Raw genomic sequence first — 17227 nt, forward strand, 5'->3', positions numbered from 1 at the left:
CATTTGAACCAGAAACGGTCACAGAATTTGTATTTTATTTGGAGAACACTGAAGTTGGATTGAATCTACCATCTCAGACAGTATAAATACAGAAATATATACAACAGTTTAAAAACAACATGGATGGAAAAATACATCTTTGTGCTGTTAGGGGAGCCGTGTAGTGTGTATGATTCATACTCTGGTAAACTATATAGTCTTCTTCTTAATGCAGCCTAACCACTTTACTGTAATTACAGGGTGCAATGATTAAAGAACAATAGCAGCATAAGCGGTAGAAGTAATATGAGTAGTATTTGCTCTATAATCTCAAGGCTTTTTCTGTATACACTTAGGTTTGCTTGTCTTAATGAGATTCCTATAACATATAGAGTTCATATATCATAGTATTGTATGTTACAGGATGTGTTTGCACGTCAGCTCACATTTTTATGAATATGTCATTTCCTCTTCTTCATTAGTTTTTCTATTGTAAATGTAGTTTGTGTTCAGGTAGTGATCACCGGTCCAGCCAGCATATAGAGGGGTAGCGCTCGCTCAGTGTCTTGCGTAGCTGAGCGCTCTGTGTCTTATCCCTGGTTTCCACCACACACTCCACCTGTCGACACACAGACACTCAGTTAGCCTATCTCTGACATCACACACACACACACACAAGAATTAGGGCAGCGAGCGGGTTGCAGGTTAATTGTGCAACACCTTTAACCCTTTGACATCGTTAATTCACCAGCAAGTACGGTGGCGGTTTGTCAGTGTAGAACCAGCAGATAATGAGACAATAAGACTTCTTTCTAAAAGCAATAGCAAGACACTAATCCAAACATACCTGTGAATATTATATTCAGTTTCTGCCATTAGAGCCTCCTAAATGTTACACTCTGGACCTTTAATGGGAAACAATAAGCTGAAGAAGCTTCATGACGTTTCTTTGAACTGGAATTCATCTCTCTGCATTTGATTCTTTTGTTTCAAGGAAAATAAGATTTTAAAAACAGAGACTATGTGAACGCTAACATTTAGCTGTATAGTGGCACAAGTGGAGAAAAATAGAAATGCACGATAATTATCAGGCTGAAAATGGGAAATTTAAATGATTATATATTTACTCTGAATTCTTTTGCAACAAGTTCCATAAATTTGTGTTTTATGAAAATAAAAATATGTTTGTGAAGTTTTTTGATGAACTTTACTAGAAATAAATGAACCCTTGAAGAGCTGTTAGACTTCAGTTAGATGTGGTTAGAAAATTCAACTTTTTATCTGCAACAGAAATAATGATTTATTTCTTCTTTCTAGTTACAATGAATATCATAATATGGAGCACTAACTAATGTCTTTATTAATATAATATATACTATTTTACTAATGGCATTTATATTCTCTATTTGGTAATAATGCAGTTATGAATACTGGTAATCAATTTTATCACTTTTAAATAGGCCATAAGTCTGTTGGTGTTAAAAATCCATTAATAAGAGTCGGCTCCATGAGGGGGCAACAGGGGTCACTGTGCCCGCTCATTTGTTTAAAAGCACTTCAGAGTCTTCTCAGGTGGTAAATTGGAAATCCACTGTAAAGCTAAAAATGCTGTTACGTGATGTTTCACAAGTTGAGCTGGAATTCAAGTTTTGTCTGTAAAATGAACTCATACTAAATACCAAATGCATGACATTGGCCAGGATCATTTATAGCCAATTTATCAACAAGAAAGTCACTATATGTTTAAACATTTGTTTTATTATTATTTTTCATTCTTTCAGATTTTAGGGGGTCCTCAGCACCCATAGGTGCAGGCTAGTTGAAGTTAGCTAAGCTAGCTGAATATTATCACCCTGGTTGACCGGCTGAGCCGCACTAAGTTCACAGTCGAGGGTTGATGTTGATGGAGCTTCTTTTGGAGTCAGTCACTGTCACTATTAGCCCATATTAGTTGCCACTTGCTAGTAATTTGGTGCCCCCCCTAAGCTTCGTGCCCCCTTTGAATATTTGTTCTTGCACTCATTATAGTCGTTAATATAAAGTTTTGGACCATCAAACTTCCAGTTGTAAGTAACTTCTTTACAAATGGATTTGGGTCCATATTATCTACAGCCTTTTCCACAAGCAGGCGATCCAAAAAGCTGCTCTCTTCAATGGATGATCTATGATTTGTAATGAATAATGAACCCATTATAGTTACAACTTTACGAAGGGCTCTTTATTAGAAAAGTGGTACCATTATTTCTGGCAGAGCGAGTGCAGGTTCTTCCTGCATACACAGCCTCCAAATACTGCGTAAATATCTCTATATATCGTACTTAATTTGTATTTTTGGCCCTCTTAGTCACACAGTTGTGTCCTGCCAACTTAAAGCCAGAAGTTCCATGGCAATGATGGAAAAGTAGATGAGCGGATTGAAGAGGATGAGGAAGAAGAACGAGGTGAGGAGGAGAGATTAGCCGCCTACCTTTGCCTTGAAGAGGTCCGACTTTCCACTTTGTCTCCGATGGCAGACGTCCAACAACCTGGGAGGGAAAAGACAGAGAGAATTAAAGGCAGCATCAAGGGACATTAAACATAACACAGATTGGACCTCGGCGTGAAACAACAGAGTAAAAGACCCTTGAGTGGACGGGTGTGGACCATTACCTGACGTCCTCTCTGGACAGGACGTCCAGCAGCTTGGCCATGTCTCCTGGCCATTCTCCCAGCTGCACAGAGAACTTACTGACCCGATCGTCCAGCACCAGGGCTCGGTCCACGCACTGCCTCACCAGCTCCAGCTCCATGTTAGCGCTGCTCACCACCACAGCGACCCTACAGCACACACACACACACACACACACACACACACACACACACACACACACACACACACAAACACACACACACACACACACACACAGGCATAGAGGGAGTCTTGTTTCATCTGCAGCCAAACGGATTAGCTCTGCTGACGTCGCTTTATTGCCAAAATGTCAGCTTTTCAGGCATGAAGAAAAACGTCTCAGCCCTCACAGCTAGGACTACATTTAAAATGACTATGACTTATACAGAAGTAAACTTTCTATAAACATAAAGAGCAGCCCTTTAATTATAAGATATTCACCTATTGGAAGCGATAAATGAACGCTGCTGTCTGTTTCTGACTTCTAAACCTTCATATAAGTAAGATAAGAGAATTTCCCTATAGGGCTCGGTAGGGTTCAATAATATTAACATATCTGACCCACTTTTTGCCTCTCAGTTCTGGTAGTTGTCCAGCCAAGATGGCAGCCAGTCCCATGGCTCCCTCTGTGTCCACAGTGGAGCGTTCAAACTCCTGAAACCGCAGCATCGCCACCAGAGAGTCCTCCTCACTGCGAGGCAGAGGTGAAGAAAAGCTTTGTCAATTCAATTTCTCAATTAGTAAACCCAGAGAGCATTTCCACAGAGACGATTCAGTCCAAATTAATCGATTTCAGCCGCCAGTACTTGGCCAAATGTAAAAAGGGCTCATAATAGTGAGCCTTAATCTGAATGTTAACACATAGACCACATTTCTTCACACAAAGGATTTCAGAGTAAAAGCATTCATACCTGACAGAGATGACTTTATCTACTAGTTTCTTAGCCAGCTGGAAGGTGTTAATGCCCAGCGAACGCTCCATAAGATCTGGGAACAGACAGAGGAGCGACATATGTTCAGTTACCGCAGGAGAGAAACTAAAAGGCCACATGAGCTTCTAACTGAAGAATGTGCTGACAGTGATGAAGGTTTATTCAACGCTCATGTGGCGGTTCTGTACTGGAGTAATAACTTTACCTCCATAGAGCTTCTTGTTGGGGTTGCCGTGCATGTCTTTGATTGGACCGTCAGTTTTCAGAGATTGTAGCAGCAGAGGGAAACCTTCTGGTTCAATTCCCTGTGGAAGAAAGTCCATTTGTGAAAATTGTTTAGTTTAAAGATCCCATACAGACTTGTGTTACGACATATACTGAATTTATAGTCTGTATGGAACAATAATGTCTGCCTGTTGTATTTTTTCTGCCAAAAAAATGGGTAATTCCCATATTAAAATCCTTAAAAAAAACATTTTATTAGTTTCCTGTTGGACACAAGATGTCTCCTCCTTCACTGTAAAGTCCTTTCTCAGTGTTTGTGCACTGATGGATCTCACTGTAGAAGTTGCATACTGGACCAGGATTATAGTATTTGTATATTTTCACCATGTTACCACATGTATAAACAAGAGTTAAGGGTCTACAGCCATGCAGCAGCTCTGCTAAATGCTACTCGTATTTAGCAGGTATAATGTTTTAAATGCTCGCCATTTCAGTGTCATTACTTTTCTATATTCACTCTACTCTACGACTGTTTTTCAAAATAAAACTGTTCATGCAGCATCCTGTACTGTTGTTTCATATTCTACATCTTCAATACGAACATTAATAATTATTCTGTGGAAAGCAGGACCATCTTATGGTAGTGAGGAGTTTGTTAGCAGGAAAGCAGTGAAACATGGTTTAATGAAATGTTAAGACTATTTATTCACACAAGATATTGAGTGATAAAGATGTGATATTGATGGAGAGAGCTATCCATCCTGATTTGTTTGTAATTAGTGGATGTATGTTGTTTTATTGATTACTTGTTTTGTGTTTGTCGTTAGTCTTACTGTGTGTACGGATGTCATTTGTTATGTGTCATGTGTCTTTTTCATTGAAGCATATAAATACATTATGTGGACCCCAGAGAGTGACTTCTGTTGTTGTTACAGGAGCTAATGCGACTCTAAATAAACATAGAAATACAATCTATGGGAAGATTGGAAGCATTAATCAGCCTCTTGTGTTTTATAATGATCACTACTGGGTCAAACTTGGCAGTAAATTTGATTGATTGCTTCATCATACGCAGGAATATTTATTTCTTATTGAAATCAGAAGCACGGAGCTGTCTGTTCCTCCAGTGTAAACAGCCCGAGCTGTCAGAGTTTCTGCTGTGGGCAGATACTGGAACAAGGGAAAAGACTTCAAATACATTTATCTTGTTAAGGGAATCCAAGCAGAATGAAAACACTTGGATCAGCACTAGGGAGATGTAGGAGGCAATCTCATCTATGCAGGGTTCATGGGAAATGTGGCTTCATTTTAAGAAGCAGCACTAACAAGAGAAGAGGTGAAACAGAGGCTACAAATCGACTCATCCTCCACATTACAGCTACTGTAGTTGACAGTGATACACAGATGAAGGTGAATTAACATGACTTACTATGACGAGAACCCGTGAGTTGAGGTGTTTGATGGCTGCAGCTGTACCAGCCAGGAGACCATACTGTCCAGCTGCAGGAACAACCACCGCATCCAGTTTGGGCACTTGCTCATAGATCTCCATGCCCACAGTGCCCAGTCCGGCCAGGTACGCTGCACTTTCATCTCTGGACATCAGAGAAATAGAAAGACAGAACACATAGGTGAAGGGCTCCAGAGCAGGAGCGTTTCCAGACAAGTGGGGCACCGACGTATGCAAAGGTGGCATGAAGTATGTGTCTCAGATTTACAGTCATTCCCAATTTATACAATTCCAACACTGTCTGCAGATATATATTCAAATACACACAAGAAATACCCATACCACCCGCAAAAAACTGCATTGGATTAGCATAAAGTGAGCATGTCTGCAAAAGGGAGACTTGTGGGAACCCATAGAACCCATTTTCATTCAGATATCTTGAGGTCAGAGGTCAATCCCTTTAAAAATGGCCATGCCAGTTTTTCAATTACCCACATTTAACCTAATTTTGAAACGTTATTTAACCCTCTTTCCTAACTAGCTACAGCTTCTGAAAGACAGTGTGGACTGGAGGAGTTAAGGATAATGAGGGTTGGCCAGTGCCCAGATGATCAGCAGACCTCGTAAGTTTCAGAGGGTTTCCTTCGTTACACACATTCTTATTTGCCATGCTTTCTTCCTTCCTTCTCAAAACCTGGCGCCTACATTACCCACAAAGCAACTCGACCACAGATTGTTGGGTCGAAGATTTGGGGGTGTTACGCTAGTAGTGGCTAGACTCAAGATGCTAGCTTCAAGCAGGGATGATGAGCAATGTTGTTGGACTTTTGACCCTTTAAAACTTCACTTTATCCATATAAGGAGCTGAATTGAGGCCAGAAACCCAACTCTACATTTTGTTATGTCATGACAGGAAACCACAGGGCTTTGAGCAAGTTGTAAATAAGTCACTATCCCTTTCTACACAATAGTTGTATTAAATAACTGGTTGTATTACAGACAGACGTATTGTGACCTCCGTGTTACAGTGAGTATTAGTGGGACTGACTCTTCCAGGTAGAGGTATCCGTTCTCTTTGGCCAGATGGCGGGCGTGGTTCTGGGAGTCGTGGCTGGTGCTGCCGTAGGAGATGACCATGGCGCCGTAGTCCCTGTAGATCCTGAGGCGAGGCGAGGAGCAGCACGACGGCATGATGACAAACACCGGGATCTTCAGCTCGACTGCGTGGTGAGCCACGGCCATGGAGAAGTTACAGTCAGTGGCCACGATCACACCCTTCCTCTGCTGCTCCTGGGGGGACATAAACAGTTTTTTGACAAATATTCATAAATCATAAATGTGTCAACACAACAAACATTAGTGGACGTCAATGGAAAATTTGCAATTTGCATTTTCTAATGTAAAGAAATGTGTGTGGGACTATTTCTTGCCAAATTCTCATTTATGGACGGATTATAAAAACAAGATATAAGATGTTAATTACCGAGCTCCTGTTAGGTGGATTAACGTACCTTTGAACAGGCTGTTTCCAGGCTTTACGCTAAGCTAACCATACCATATATTTAACACATATGAGCCAGTGTTTCTCAAAATTTAGACCACAGTTCCTATAATCCTTGATGCTTCCTGTCACATCAAAGTAAGATGTGTCCAGCAGCTCGCCGGGAACTTAAACTAGCTTAAACCTAAGAATTCATAAGAAACTCAAAAAGAAAAGTTAGCTTTTTTGAATGAGACTCACTTACTGACAAGCATACAGTATACACATGCAAAGGGACGTATTTCCAAGCCACTGTCCATTAACGCTGCACTCAGACTATTTTTGTCTCTACAGGTCAGTAATGGTCACTTAACACATGTGTGTCTGCACGGACACACAGATCATGTTAGCTGTGACCTGACAGACAGGAAGGGATCATCCTCTCCTTGTCTTACCCCGGCGGTAACCTCCGTGGCTGGAAAATGAAGTAAGTAACAAAAACTGCAGTTCCTCTAACAACCACTTGAGGCTGGCTCCAGAAGTGAGTCAATCTCCATAAGGCTTCATATTAAAATGCCCAACTTTACAGCAGAAATAAACATGTTTCTGCGTTGATGACAACTGTACAGGGGGTGAATTTTACTTTGATTCATATAGTCTATTTGGTTTTACCTGTGTGAGGGAGGTGAGCAGGTACAGGGCTCCTCTCTCCTTCACAGAGCCTGTGTAGTGCAGTTGCTCCTTCTTCAGGTAGATCTCCATCCCGTACTGTTTGGACAGTCTGGAGTACTGCACACAGAGAGGAAGCAGCATTTTAAGAGCAGCTCTATGTGTGAGTGACCTGAACTGTACACTACATTCATCAATCATCCTTTTCTGTAGAGATTAAAAACTTCATTCATGCTTCTCGATGTTTAAACTGATGTAATCGAGGAAACTTGAATGATCACAGCCTCGTGTTCTTATAGCAACAAATGTTAACTGCAAACTGACATAATATTTAATGAAAATAACAACTCAAGACACAGAAGATGTGACAATATATATAGAGGGGAATTAATAAAGAATAGAAAAGTGAGCTGGTGAAGTTATATTGCATTTACAGATTGTGTTTCTGGTGCTAATCTAGATAATCTGTTACTTATAGGAAGGAATCACAATGGATAAAAGAAGTCTTTCTTTATATTAATACTTTATCATCATCTGTATTTAGATAGGTGTACTTAATTGCTTCTAAATATATGTATTAAGGTAGGCTTATTTACTTAATATTATTAATTCTTAATAATTTTTTATGAGAATTATGTCTGTATTTTAATTTATGTCTCTATATTTAATCCAGTTTTCTGTGAGGGTGCCTGAATAAAACACTCTGTGGCTACTTTTTTAGGTACATCTGTAAAATGTAATGCAATCCAATACAACAGCTCAGTCGTACAATTTACCTTAATAAAGATAATAAGTTAGTTTACTATGTTTTTACTGAGGTTGTAGTTTGCAGTGACGTTTACTGGATTGTTTTATATTGAGGGTGTTTCTAATGTTTTGCCCCAGCATGTAATAACATGTAGGAAGAATATTAGAAGCACATTTCAGTATAATGCAGTCCACTAAGTACAACCTACAAGTTAAATTAACACGAATGAACATTAAGAGCTATGTAGAGGTAGAATATGTGTCAGAGCTGCTGTACTGGATTACATTAGAATTCATTTGGGCCCATTTGTCCGGTTCCTTGAAGCCCTTTTAGATCGTTTTCTATGAATTGGATTACTGAGACATTCATTTTTAGAGGTGCAGTTTCCATTTTATGTCTCTGGCTTTTTATGGAAATGAGTTTCTTCTGAGGTTCAGTAATTATTTGTGATGAATTCAGGCAGAGATCTCAAACTGCCGGCCCGCGGACCATTTTAGGTCCTCCATCCCTCTCCCTCCGACCCCGCGACACAACTTAAAAAATAAAGTACAATCCATGTTTCCATATCGTATTGCCAGATTTATGCCAATACACAGCCTTACTGTTAAAGACTGTCTGTCCAGTGACAGAGATGATGTTTGCTCTCCTAGCAGAGGTCAGAGGTTCCCGCCACATGACTTTATACAATGTAAGGTCATGCTATATCCCAGTGGTCCCCTACCCTACTAATAGGGGTTGTGAGGAGTTTAGATGATTACTCTCTGATAAACATGTAAGCAGGCAGTTAAAACAACCAAACAGTGGCCAAGTGTCAGGGAGAAGAAAACACTACATTTGTCAAAGAAGAAGTCTATTAATTGAAGTCTGTTTGATTGTATAAAAAAGAAAAATCATCCCTCAATATTCACAGAAGATAATTTGCTCAAAATTCATCCAAATCACTTGTTTTACACAAACTCCATAAAGTATGTCACTCATCAGTTTACGCAGTGAGAGAAAAGAGGTCCCTTCAGTAAAAAGGATGGGGCTGCTATATGCTAGAGTACCGTGCAGGGTGTCTTCTGTATCCCTGACTGGATCCTGAAGGCCGCGGCGCTGATGTCCTCAAAGCGGAGGTACTGGGGTCTGGCGACGATCCTGAACTCGCTGACGCGTCTGATTTTAGGGGGGTCCATGAGCATGATCTCAGGAGCCCCCACCACCTTGGTGTCATAGACCTTCACATCCCCATTGAGAAGATCCTCCTCACCAAAGTCCTTCAGCCGCTCCGGCTCAATGAGGGTGGGTCTGCGGCCCACAGTGCCATTACTGACGGGGCCGCATTTGTAAGAGCAGCCAGGCTGACTGGGGCCCAGACGCAACTCCTCCCTGGGAAAGACAGACAGATGATAATGTAAAATGACATTATTGACTGAATCCTGTGAAGCTTTTATTTTCACAGTGAGATCTGGGAACCACAAGGGATCCGTAAAGGATCGAAATGCAATTGTTGCACGTTTTAATTCGTTACTTATAGTTACAAACAGTAAAGATTGTATTACTGGTAAATACTGGTAAGAAGGTTGTATTTTTATTGTGTTTTCTAGAGTTCCTTTAATGTCATTGGTAAACTTAGATATTTGAGAGTTATCTAAGGTAGATAAAACATAATAAAGTGCCCGATAATCCTGACTGAACTGTTTCACCATGAATGCACACAACAGCGCTCTGGTGCCCTTTTTATGGTTTGTGCCACCACTGCTTGAAACTCTGAACCATTACAATAAACATTATGTGCAGTTTTATTGTGTCAGACTTGTTAGATATTGTTGTTAAGATAAGATATAGCCACCTTTAAAAAGGTTAATCTGTGTCCTTGAAGCTGAGTTTCTGGATTCATTTTGCACTAGAAATTAATCTAAGATGATAAACAATTTACAAACATGGATGGTGTGAAAAATATGGAACTTCTTCCATTTATGCAAAAATAACTACATAGACTCGATTCAGAAGAAATCACTAAAGTTTGATGATGCAGAACCTTTCTTATCATCTTTCAATCAATCTTTCTATCATTCATTTCATCATTTGTAACTTTGGTGATGAACTGAACAACTGAACTGTTGAGAATGTAAATGATATAATGATGTGAAGCATATTGACAAAAGTTTAAAGATTTATATTTGTGTAGGCAATCGAAGCAGCTTAGAACTCGCTCAAGCGGGCAACTCGGTGGGTTTTAAGAGGTTTTATACATCCAAAGATCTTCTATAAAACTAAACCAGGCCTCTAATTGAGACCTGCTTTTATTTGTCTAAACATGTAGCCACACCAGGCTAGTAAAGGAGACCTGCCTCTAATTGGGACCCTGCTTTTAATTGAAGGTTTATGGTATAAAATAACTTATTTCCTATGACTTAGTAGAGGGTCTTTTGGAACAAATCAGAACCGATAATTGAGAGACATTAAACTTCCTGTCATTTAATTCTCACTCATTCTTTTACTGTTTGATAAAACATTAGGACAAAGCTAAAGCAGACCTCAGGTGGGGCAGAGAGACAGACAAAGAGCAAAATCAAGTCTGTCAATTTACAAATGAGAGTCTGGGACGGATGTCTATGTGTGTCCTCCAGCAAATATCAGTGAAACTCTTTGCTGAGAAAAATGATACCGTCGAGTGTCATCAGTACGCAGAGTCCTGAGAAAACCATCTGTTAACGTCCCACAAACATCCCACACACACAACCTTGATTACACACCAGTCCTGTTAACATTTGAGACGTGTGTGTGGGTGACTGTATTACAATTTTTTCAGTTTGGAAGAAAATTCCTGAACTGATTAAATTAAAATTGGACCCACCTCAACCCTGGCATGAAGGCACTGTACGTGAATGCACCCTCGCCCCACACACACACACACACACACACACACACACACACACACACACACACACACACACACACACAGAATCCTTCAGTCCAAGATGAATTGATTCACCTTTCACGTCAGCCCAACTTCCACTCACTGTGACAGATTACATCTATAAGTCAACCTATGATTCATTGGGTCATTCAGCTCTTCTTTTTAGGAGACACACAAACGATTAAAGTGGTAATTTAGAGCCAAAGGAAGGTAAGTTTGATTGATAGCAGCTCAGTAAATGGGCATTGAATATAATAAAACAATACAATTCATTTAAATAGTTCAATTTCTTCCTGAATCTACGGAATCTGCTTTCATTTCGCAAATGACATCGCACAAAACTGGATTAAACATCAGACTCGATTGTGGATTTTTTTCAGTAAGCAAGTGGTTAATGAGGAGGCCCTTTACACAGTATAAACACAATAATAGGATTACACCCTTTGGAGATTAACCCTGTCACATAGCCACCAAAGCAGGTCACAAAGGGTTAATGGCAAGTTTTGCGTTTGTTTTTTTCTAACCTGACAGATCGATGGGTTTTTGCTGAGTCCAGGTAGAGCTGAGTAACTCAAGAAGAGGAAAATAAGAAAAAGAATCCAGTGATTAAGCTGCTTTAGTGAGCTTTTAGTGTGTTAAAACACCAAGAGGCCACCAGGTGGAGCAGTTCTCCCAAACAAGTGCCAGCACTCTGCAGAGAACATCCTTCTATTTTTATCGCAATGATTTGACATAAACAATGCCGTGACCTTTCACCTGGTCCCCGCGTTCCATTACTACCCTCTGCCCCACTTGTCAGTCACATCCAGTCCATTATTCAGGCACACAGTGTGCTCTCAACGCGGCTGTGAATAGAGTCCAGGGCTGCACCTGTGATTAGGGTGCTTTGGTTCAAAAGCAGAGTTCAAAAGCAACATCAAAGACGGGGAAAGAGCAACACGGCAGCCAGTATCAAGCCTCAGAAAGCCTCTTCAAAAGAGGAGATGAAGAGCTGAGATGGTAGAAATAGGCTCTTTTAATTCAAAATGGTAGGGAAAAAATGGAAAAAGAGAGGACAAAGCAAAAAGTAAAGGAGACATTTCAGCCCACAAGGCTTTGATCATCGCATCTCAGCTTCTTAATGTCCTTTTAAAGACTAAATGCCCTAACTGGCTGCTGTACCACTTCCTCTTCCTACTTTTCATTTGGGAAGAGAAACTGTCTCCGAGCGCTATATGACCCTGATTGTTGACGTTGCATCATCGTAAGTGCAATTCTGCATCTTTGTGTCATCCAGGCCCAGTTTAAAAACTTTCTTGCATTCTTTGTCTGGTTTGTTTTAGATACCGCGAGTAGCACCAAACACTCCCAAAATACTTGCATCCCCTTTTTGACCCTGGGTATAATGTAATTCATTTTGCACAAAGCAGAGGTAAAGTATTACACTAAAATAATTCATGAACAGCCTACCTCTTTGATCGTATTGCACTCTGATTTCTCTCTGTCTTTCTCTAAACCTGTGAGCATTACCTGGGGACGAAGAGGAGAATAACGTAGAGGACCATGCGAAGGAGCAAGTCTACCAGGGTTTGGAAGGTTGGGTGTCGCTCTCCTCTACAGGGAGCACGAGAGGAGGAAGAGGAGGAAGAGGAGGACGGGGAGGTGGAAGAGGAGGAGGCAGTTTCTGCTGGGGACCTGGATGGAGCAGGGGAAGGTTTGGGGAGAGCCATCTGAAGAGGAAGATTGCTGGAAGGGAGTTCATGAAACCTTGATTTGGGGGTTGCAGGAGCCAAACATGGATCTGGAAGACAAGTGGGTGGTTGTGTTGATTTCCTTTGGAGGTGAGGAGGAGGTGGCAGAGGAAGGGATTGGAGGTTTGCGGGTGTGTTTGTCAGGGGAAGCTGCAAAGAAAGTGGATGAGGAGGAGGAGGAGGAGGAGGAATGGAAGTAACCGAAGAAAGAGGCATCAAGGCTGTGGAGGTAGGAGCTACCTCAGAGGGTAAATCTGTCACTATGGGGCTGAGCTGGTTGGGGGAGACTAGGTCTGGAGGCTCCAAGGGGCTACATGTTGTAATATCCCACCTCTGCCAGAAGGGGTCATTCTCCTCGCTGTCTTTAAGTGCAAGCCTGGGTGAGTACAAACGCTCAAGTCGCTCGCTCAGGTAGCTCGAGTAGAATAACTGGGCAGCAAAGTTCATCCTGGTCGAAGCACAGTCCTCCTACAGTCCAACAAGTCTCTGCATCCGAATCCCTCTTGTCCTCCGGCTGCTGTGGTGTGTCCGAGGGATAAGAGGACACTGACTGGAGCTGCCCCCGCGGCGTAACGTCCCCTGCCCCCAGCTCCCTCCCTCTTTCCCTTCCCAGGGGCTATTTAAGAACGGATTACCCAGGGACACATGCACAGTGGCTCTGCAATGCCTCTATTCCTGGGCCCAGACCGGGATTACTTCCCCTTTATATGACGTAGTGCTAATCAGACGGTCTAAGGAGATAGATGCAGACTTAGAGTTTATCTAGGGAGCAGTGATCTGGAGGCTCAACCACATAGAGGAGGCGACTATGGATGGAGGATCAGAAATGAAAGAAAGTGGGGTGGCGGGTGCCTAAAAAAGGTAGAGATGCAGGTTTGAGAATTGCTGATAATTGTACCTGAAAAATCTGAGAAAATGAGCCACAAGTAACTCTCACATCTTAATGTTACATATTGAGAATTCAAGTGTATTGCACTTCACATCAAACTGCTCTCTGTGAGGAACACAGAGGGCAACAGTAGACAATTTTCTGTTCAGCTGTCAGATGTCAGTGCTCACATCTGTAAGAAACTGAGGCAGGATGTTGCTGCAGAGGAGCAAGGCTTCCCTGGATACATTTGAACACAACAATCGAGCAGTACATGTAGTACAACTGTAGAGACAGACAGACTGCCAGGCAGACAGATCACAGAGACTTTAGGGAGAGTTGAGGGGAGGTAAATTGGCTGCTGCCAGCGCTCAGCAGCCAGACCAGATCCTATTCAGCTCTGATCGGATGTCCAACGTGTCCCTCATAATGATAATGAGTGTGTTCCAACTCCGATCACTACGGTAATGTGTATAATCACAGATAGTCCCTTTACCGTGGCTCCAACTGTATTTGGAAGTAAATCTGAGCGTAATCTGAGTGTGAGATGGGTGCAGATAACTGCCTCTGTGTCAAGTAAAGTGTCAGTCACAGCGAAGGAAACTAAGAGGTTAGAAGAGGAGTGTTTGTGTTATATCTTTAACAGTACAAATTACACACAGATCTGAAAATATGATCTTACATCGGAATTTTAGTCAATAAATTAAATAAAAATTCCCAAATTCCCTTTGCATAGCTCTGACCTGTTCTTTTATGGTAAGCAGAAAAGCACATGCTAAGTAATTAATCAACAACACCATTAATAACAAGCACATCATGTTTAATTAGGAAAGTAGTTTAAAAACCCTCACCAAGGGCAACCATTTACAGCACACTGCCATTAGAAACAGCTAAAATAAGCTGATAATTAGCCTGATCAGCCAGCGTCAGTAATCAATACACACGTTATTAAACCATTAATCAAACTAATAACAAACAGCAGTTAATGTCGGACGACATTATCATATAAACTGCTGAACAGTGACCTAGTGTTTCTGTAGTGGTGATAAACGTTTAAAAGTATACATATTAGTACTCAACTAAAAGCTCCCTGCACCAAACTCCCTTTAAGAAATTTCACAATTTAACAATTCCTAGCGTGTTTATAACAACAAGTAACTCTGGCCAGATAAAATATGTCATTTGTCAGCAGTCTTCTGGTCAATTCGGCATCAATATAATCCATAAATATAAAGTATATCCTGTTCATAACTTCCATCACTTTCTGTGTGTACTGCTAAGTGCAACATGACAAATGCCTTCGTGAAGAGACTGTAAGTGGGGGTTGTTTCCCTTTTGTACGATTCCCCCACAATGACAGCATGCAGTTTGCCCGTCCTTTGAGTGTAGCCATTCACAACAGGTATAAACATTTTACCCTTAGACGATATACAGTGCAGTCTACTTCATTTGAAGCATACTGCACCCTTTTCAATTACTAAATGCCACTGCATGCTGGGATTTGTCAGTGGTGTGGTGGTGACAGAGGAACCAGGGTTTGAACTTCTCTCAGCTCTCTTTTTCATTCTTCACACAACTATTTCTGTCACTTTTCATAGGAACAACCAAGTGCAACACTATGAATGTCTTCCAGGGGAGCGTGTGAAAATGTGCTTCTCCATCCGCCTTCCGGGAAACAACTATAATGGTCGGACGACACATCTTACAAACTAGTTCTCACATCCCGCACCAAATGATGAAAAGTTAACGTAAGCAACTGCTCCAAACAATAATCTCATATACATGTATAGCAAGTTATATATGTACTATATTACTAAATTGCTTTTCTTTTTGCTGGAAAACACATGAAATACCTGGCAAGATACTGTATCTTGCCAGGTTTGTTATTTAACAACATTTCCCTATTGTGTGAACAGAAAACGTAATTCGGTCTGCATTGTGTTTCCCTATGAATGTATAACAGCCATGAAATAGGGTAAAGATAAGTGTTATCAATGAAACTAGTTAAAGTTCTGTAATTATAGCCAACATGCACAATAGCAGCAACCTCACTCTGTTTGACCTGAATGTTACCTGGTAACCTAAATTAGTATCGTAGGTAATGTCTTTGTTTACCCAACTAAATAGTAGTAAATATAGCTGCTGTGAAAAAGGTCTATTGTGTAATAGGAACTTTATGTGGCAGAAGAGAGCTTCATGATTTCGAACATTACTTTTTTTGGACATAAAGTAAGTGAAGTAAGTCAGACAGCTGAAGTTATTAAAGCATGGGAAATGTCCCCAGTTGGTCCATTAAACCGACTGATGAGGATTATAGTTTTGTCTACAGAAGTTATAAATGTGCAGACTGTGGAAAGAGAAGCGATACCAACTCTGAATAGCTGAAAGATTTATCTTTCACAGTTGCTGTATCTACCAGTAAGCTGACCATATGACAGACCTTACAGTACAGCTGCTGATGGCAGGGGCGTGTCCACACTTTTTGAACTCTGTTGGGACAAGTGGGGCACCGCGGGGGTGGCATGAAGAATGTGTCTCAGCTTTCCAGTCATTCCCAATTGATGCAATTCCAACTCTATGGACCGCAGTATGCAGAAATATTCAAATACAATACGCTAAATACACCACAGGCAAAGAACTGCATGGGATTAGCATAAGGTTGGCGTGTCTGCAAAGTTGAGACGTCTGGGTACCCAAAGAACCTATTTTCATTCAGATATCTTGAGGTCAGAGGTCAAAGGGATCAATTTTTTGGAGCAGCCACCTTCCCGACATGCTAGCATGACATGACATTCAGTTTCATATGATACCAAGATCTTAAGACATGATAAGATGGTGACGGTGTAGAAATAAACATAACTGCACACTATAATAAAAGTATATACAGCAGTGTAATTTAAAGGTAATATAGGCTATAAATATACAGTACAGGTATAATATAATCTTAAAAATGTGCATATATATATATATATATATATATATATATATATATATATATATGTAGGAATGGACAGTCCAGGTATAAAATAGTACAAAGCAGTGATAAGTGTCTGATGTGGCGGTGCTACATTATGTCACTGCTGTTGTCTGGCTGCTGTTGGAACGAAGGGCCTGTGATAGCGCTCCTTCTTCCACTGTGGGTGCAGCAGTCTGATGCTGAACTCTGAAGTCACTTTATCCTCTGAAAAGAGTGGACGATGTCAGGATAATGGGGGTGGCCAGCGACACCCCACCCCAGACACACCCCTGGCTGATAGTTTGTTTAAGTACAGCGACTCTACAATAGGATTAGGACACAGTCAAAGGAAACCGAAGGTCAGCTACTGAGTAGTTTTAAACGCAGAAGGTGGAGATCTGGTTCCTTTGATGGACTCCACACACACACACACACACACACACACACACACACACACACACACACACACACACACCCTCGCCCAATTAAGATTTAGCTCCTTAAAAAGTGTCAGGAAGACGGCGTGTACCAGGGGTCAGACAGGAACAGAGAGCTGAGCTCACTTCTTGGCAACAACAAGTGTTCAGTGAGCTCCGTGTTCAGCTGTTTGTTTGAAAATG

The 17227-nt window shown here is 41.1% G+C and overlaps 1 protein-coding gene across 1 annotated transcript; it reads right to left on the bottom strand.

Moving 5' to 3' along the window:
- Positions 1 to 13: 13 nt before the first annotated feature.
- LOC127378712 (L-threonine ammonia-lyase) lies at positions 14 to 13347 on the bottom strand. Its single transcript, XM_051427907.1, has 11 exons — positions 13115 to 13347; positions 9198 to 9519; positions 7407 to 7523; positions 6303 to 6544; positions 5234 to 5399; positions 3785 to 3884; positions 3559 to 3634; positions 3213 to 3338; positions 2629 to 2796; positions 2447 to 2504; positions 14 to 598 (listed from the first exon to the last, which is right to left on the bottom strand). The coding sequence occupies exons 1-11, from the start codon at positions 13228 to 13230 to the stop codon at positions 500 to 502; spliced, it is 1590 nt and encodes a 529-aa protein (XP_051283867.1). The 5' UTR covers positions 13231 to 13347; the 3' UTR covers positions 14 to 499.
- Between the last annotated feature and the right edge of the window lie 3880 nt (positions 13348 to 17227).

Source organism: Dicentrarchus labrax, unplaced genomic scaffold, assembly GCF_905237075.1.
Source record: "Dicentrarchus labrax unplaced genomic scaffold, dlabrax2021, whole genome shotgun sequence".
Taxonomy (NCBI): domain Eukaryota; kingdom Metazoa; phylum Chordata; class Actinopteri; family Moronidae; genus Dicentrarchus; species Dicentrarchus labrax.

What these genes read in the sequence shown, in the direction of transcription:
- LOC127378712 (XM_051427907.1), bottom strand. Translation starts at nt 13,230, where the DNA reads ATGAACTTTGCTGCCCAGTTATTCTACTCGAGCTACCTGAGCGAGCGA. An exon ending in GATAAAGTCATCTCTGTCAG is followed by an intron (nt 3,339 to 3,558) that starts GTATGAATGCTT and finishes TCTGCCTCGCAG; the next exon opens with TGAGGAGGACTCTCTGGTGG. An exon ending in CCAGAACTGAGAGGCAAAAA is followed by an intron (nt 2,797 to 3,212) that starts GTGGGTCAGATA and finishes TGTGTGCTGTAG; the next exon opens with GGTCGCTGTGGTGGTGAGCA.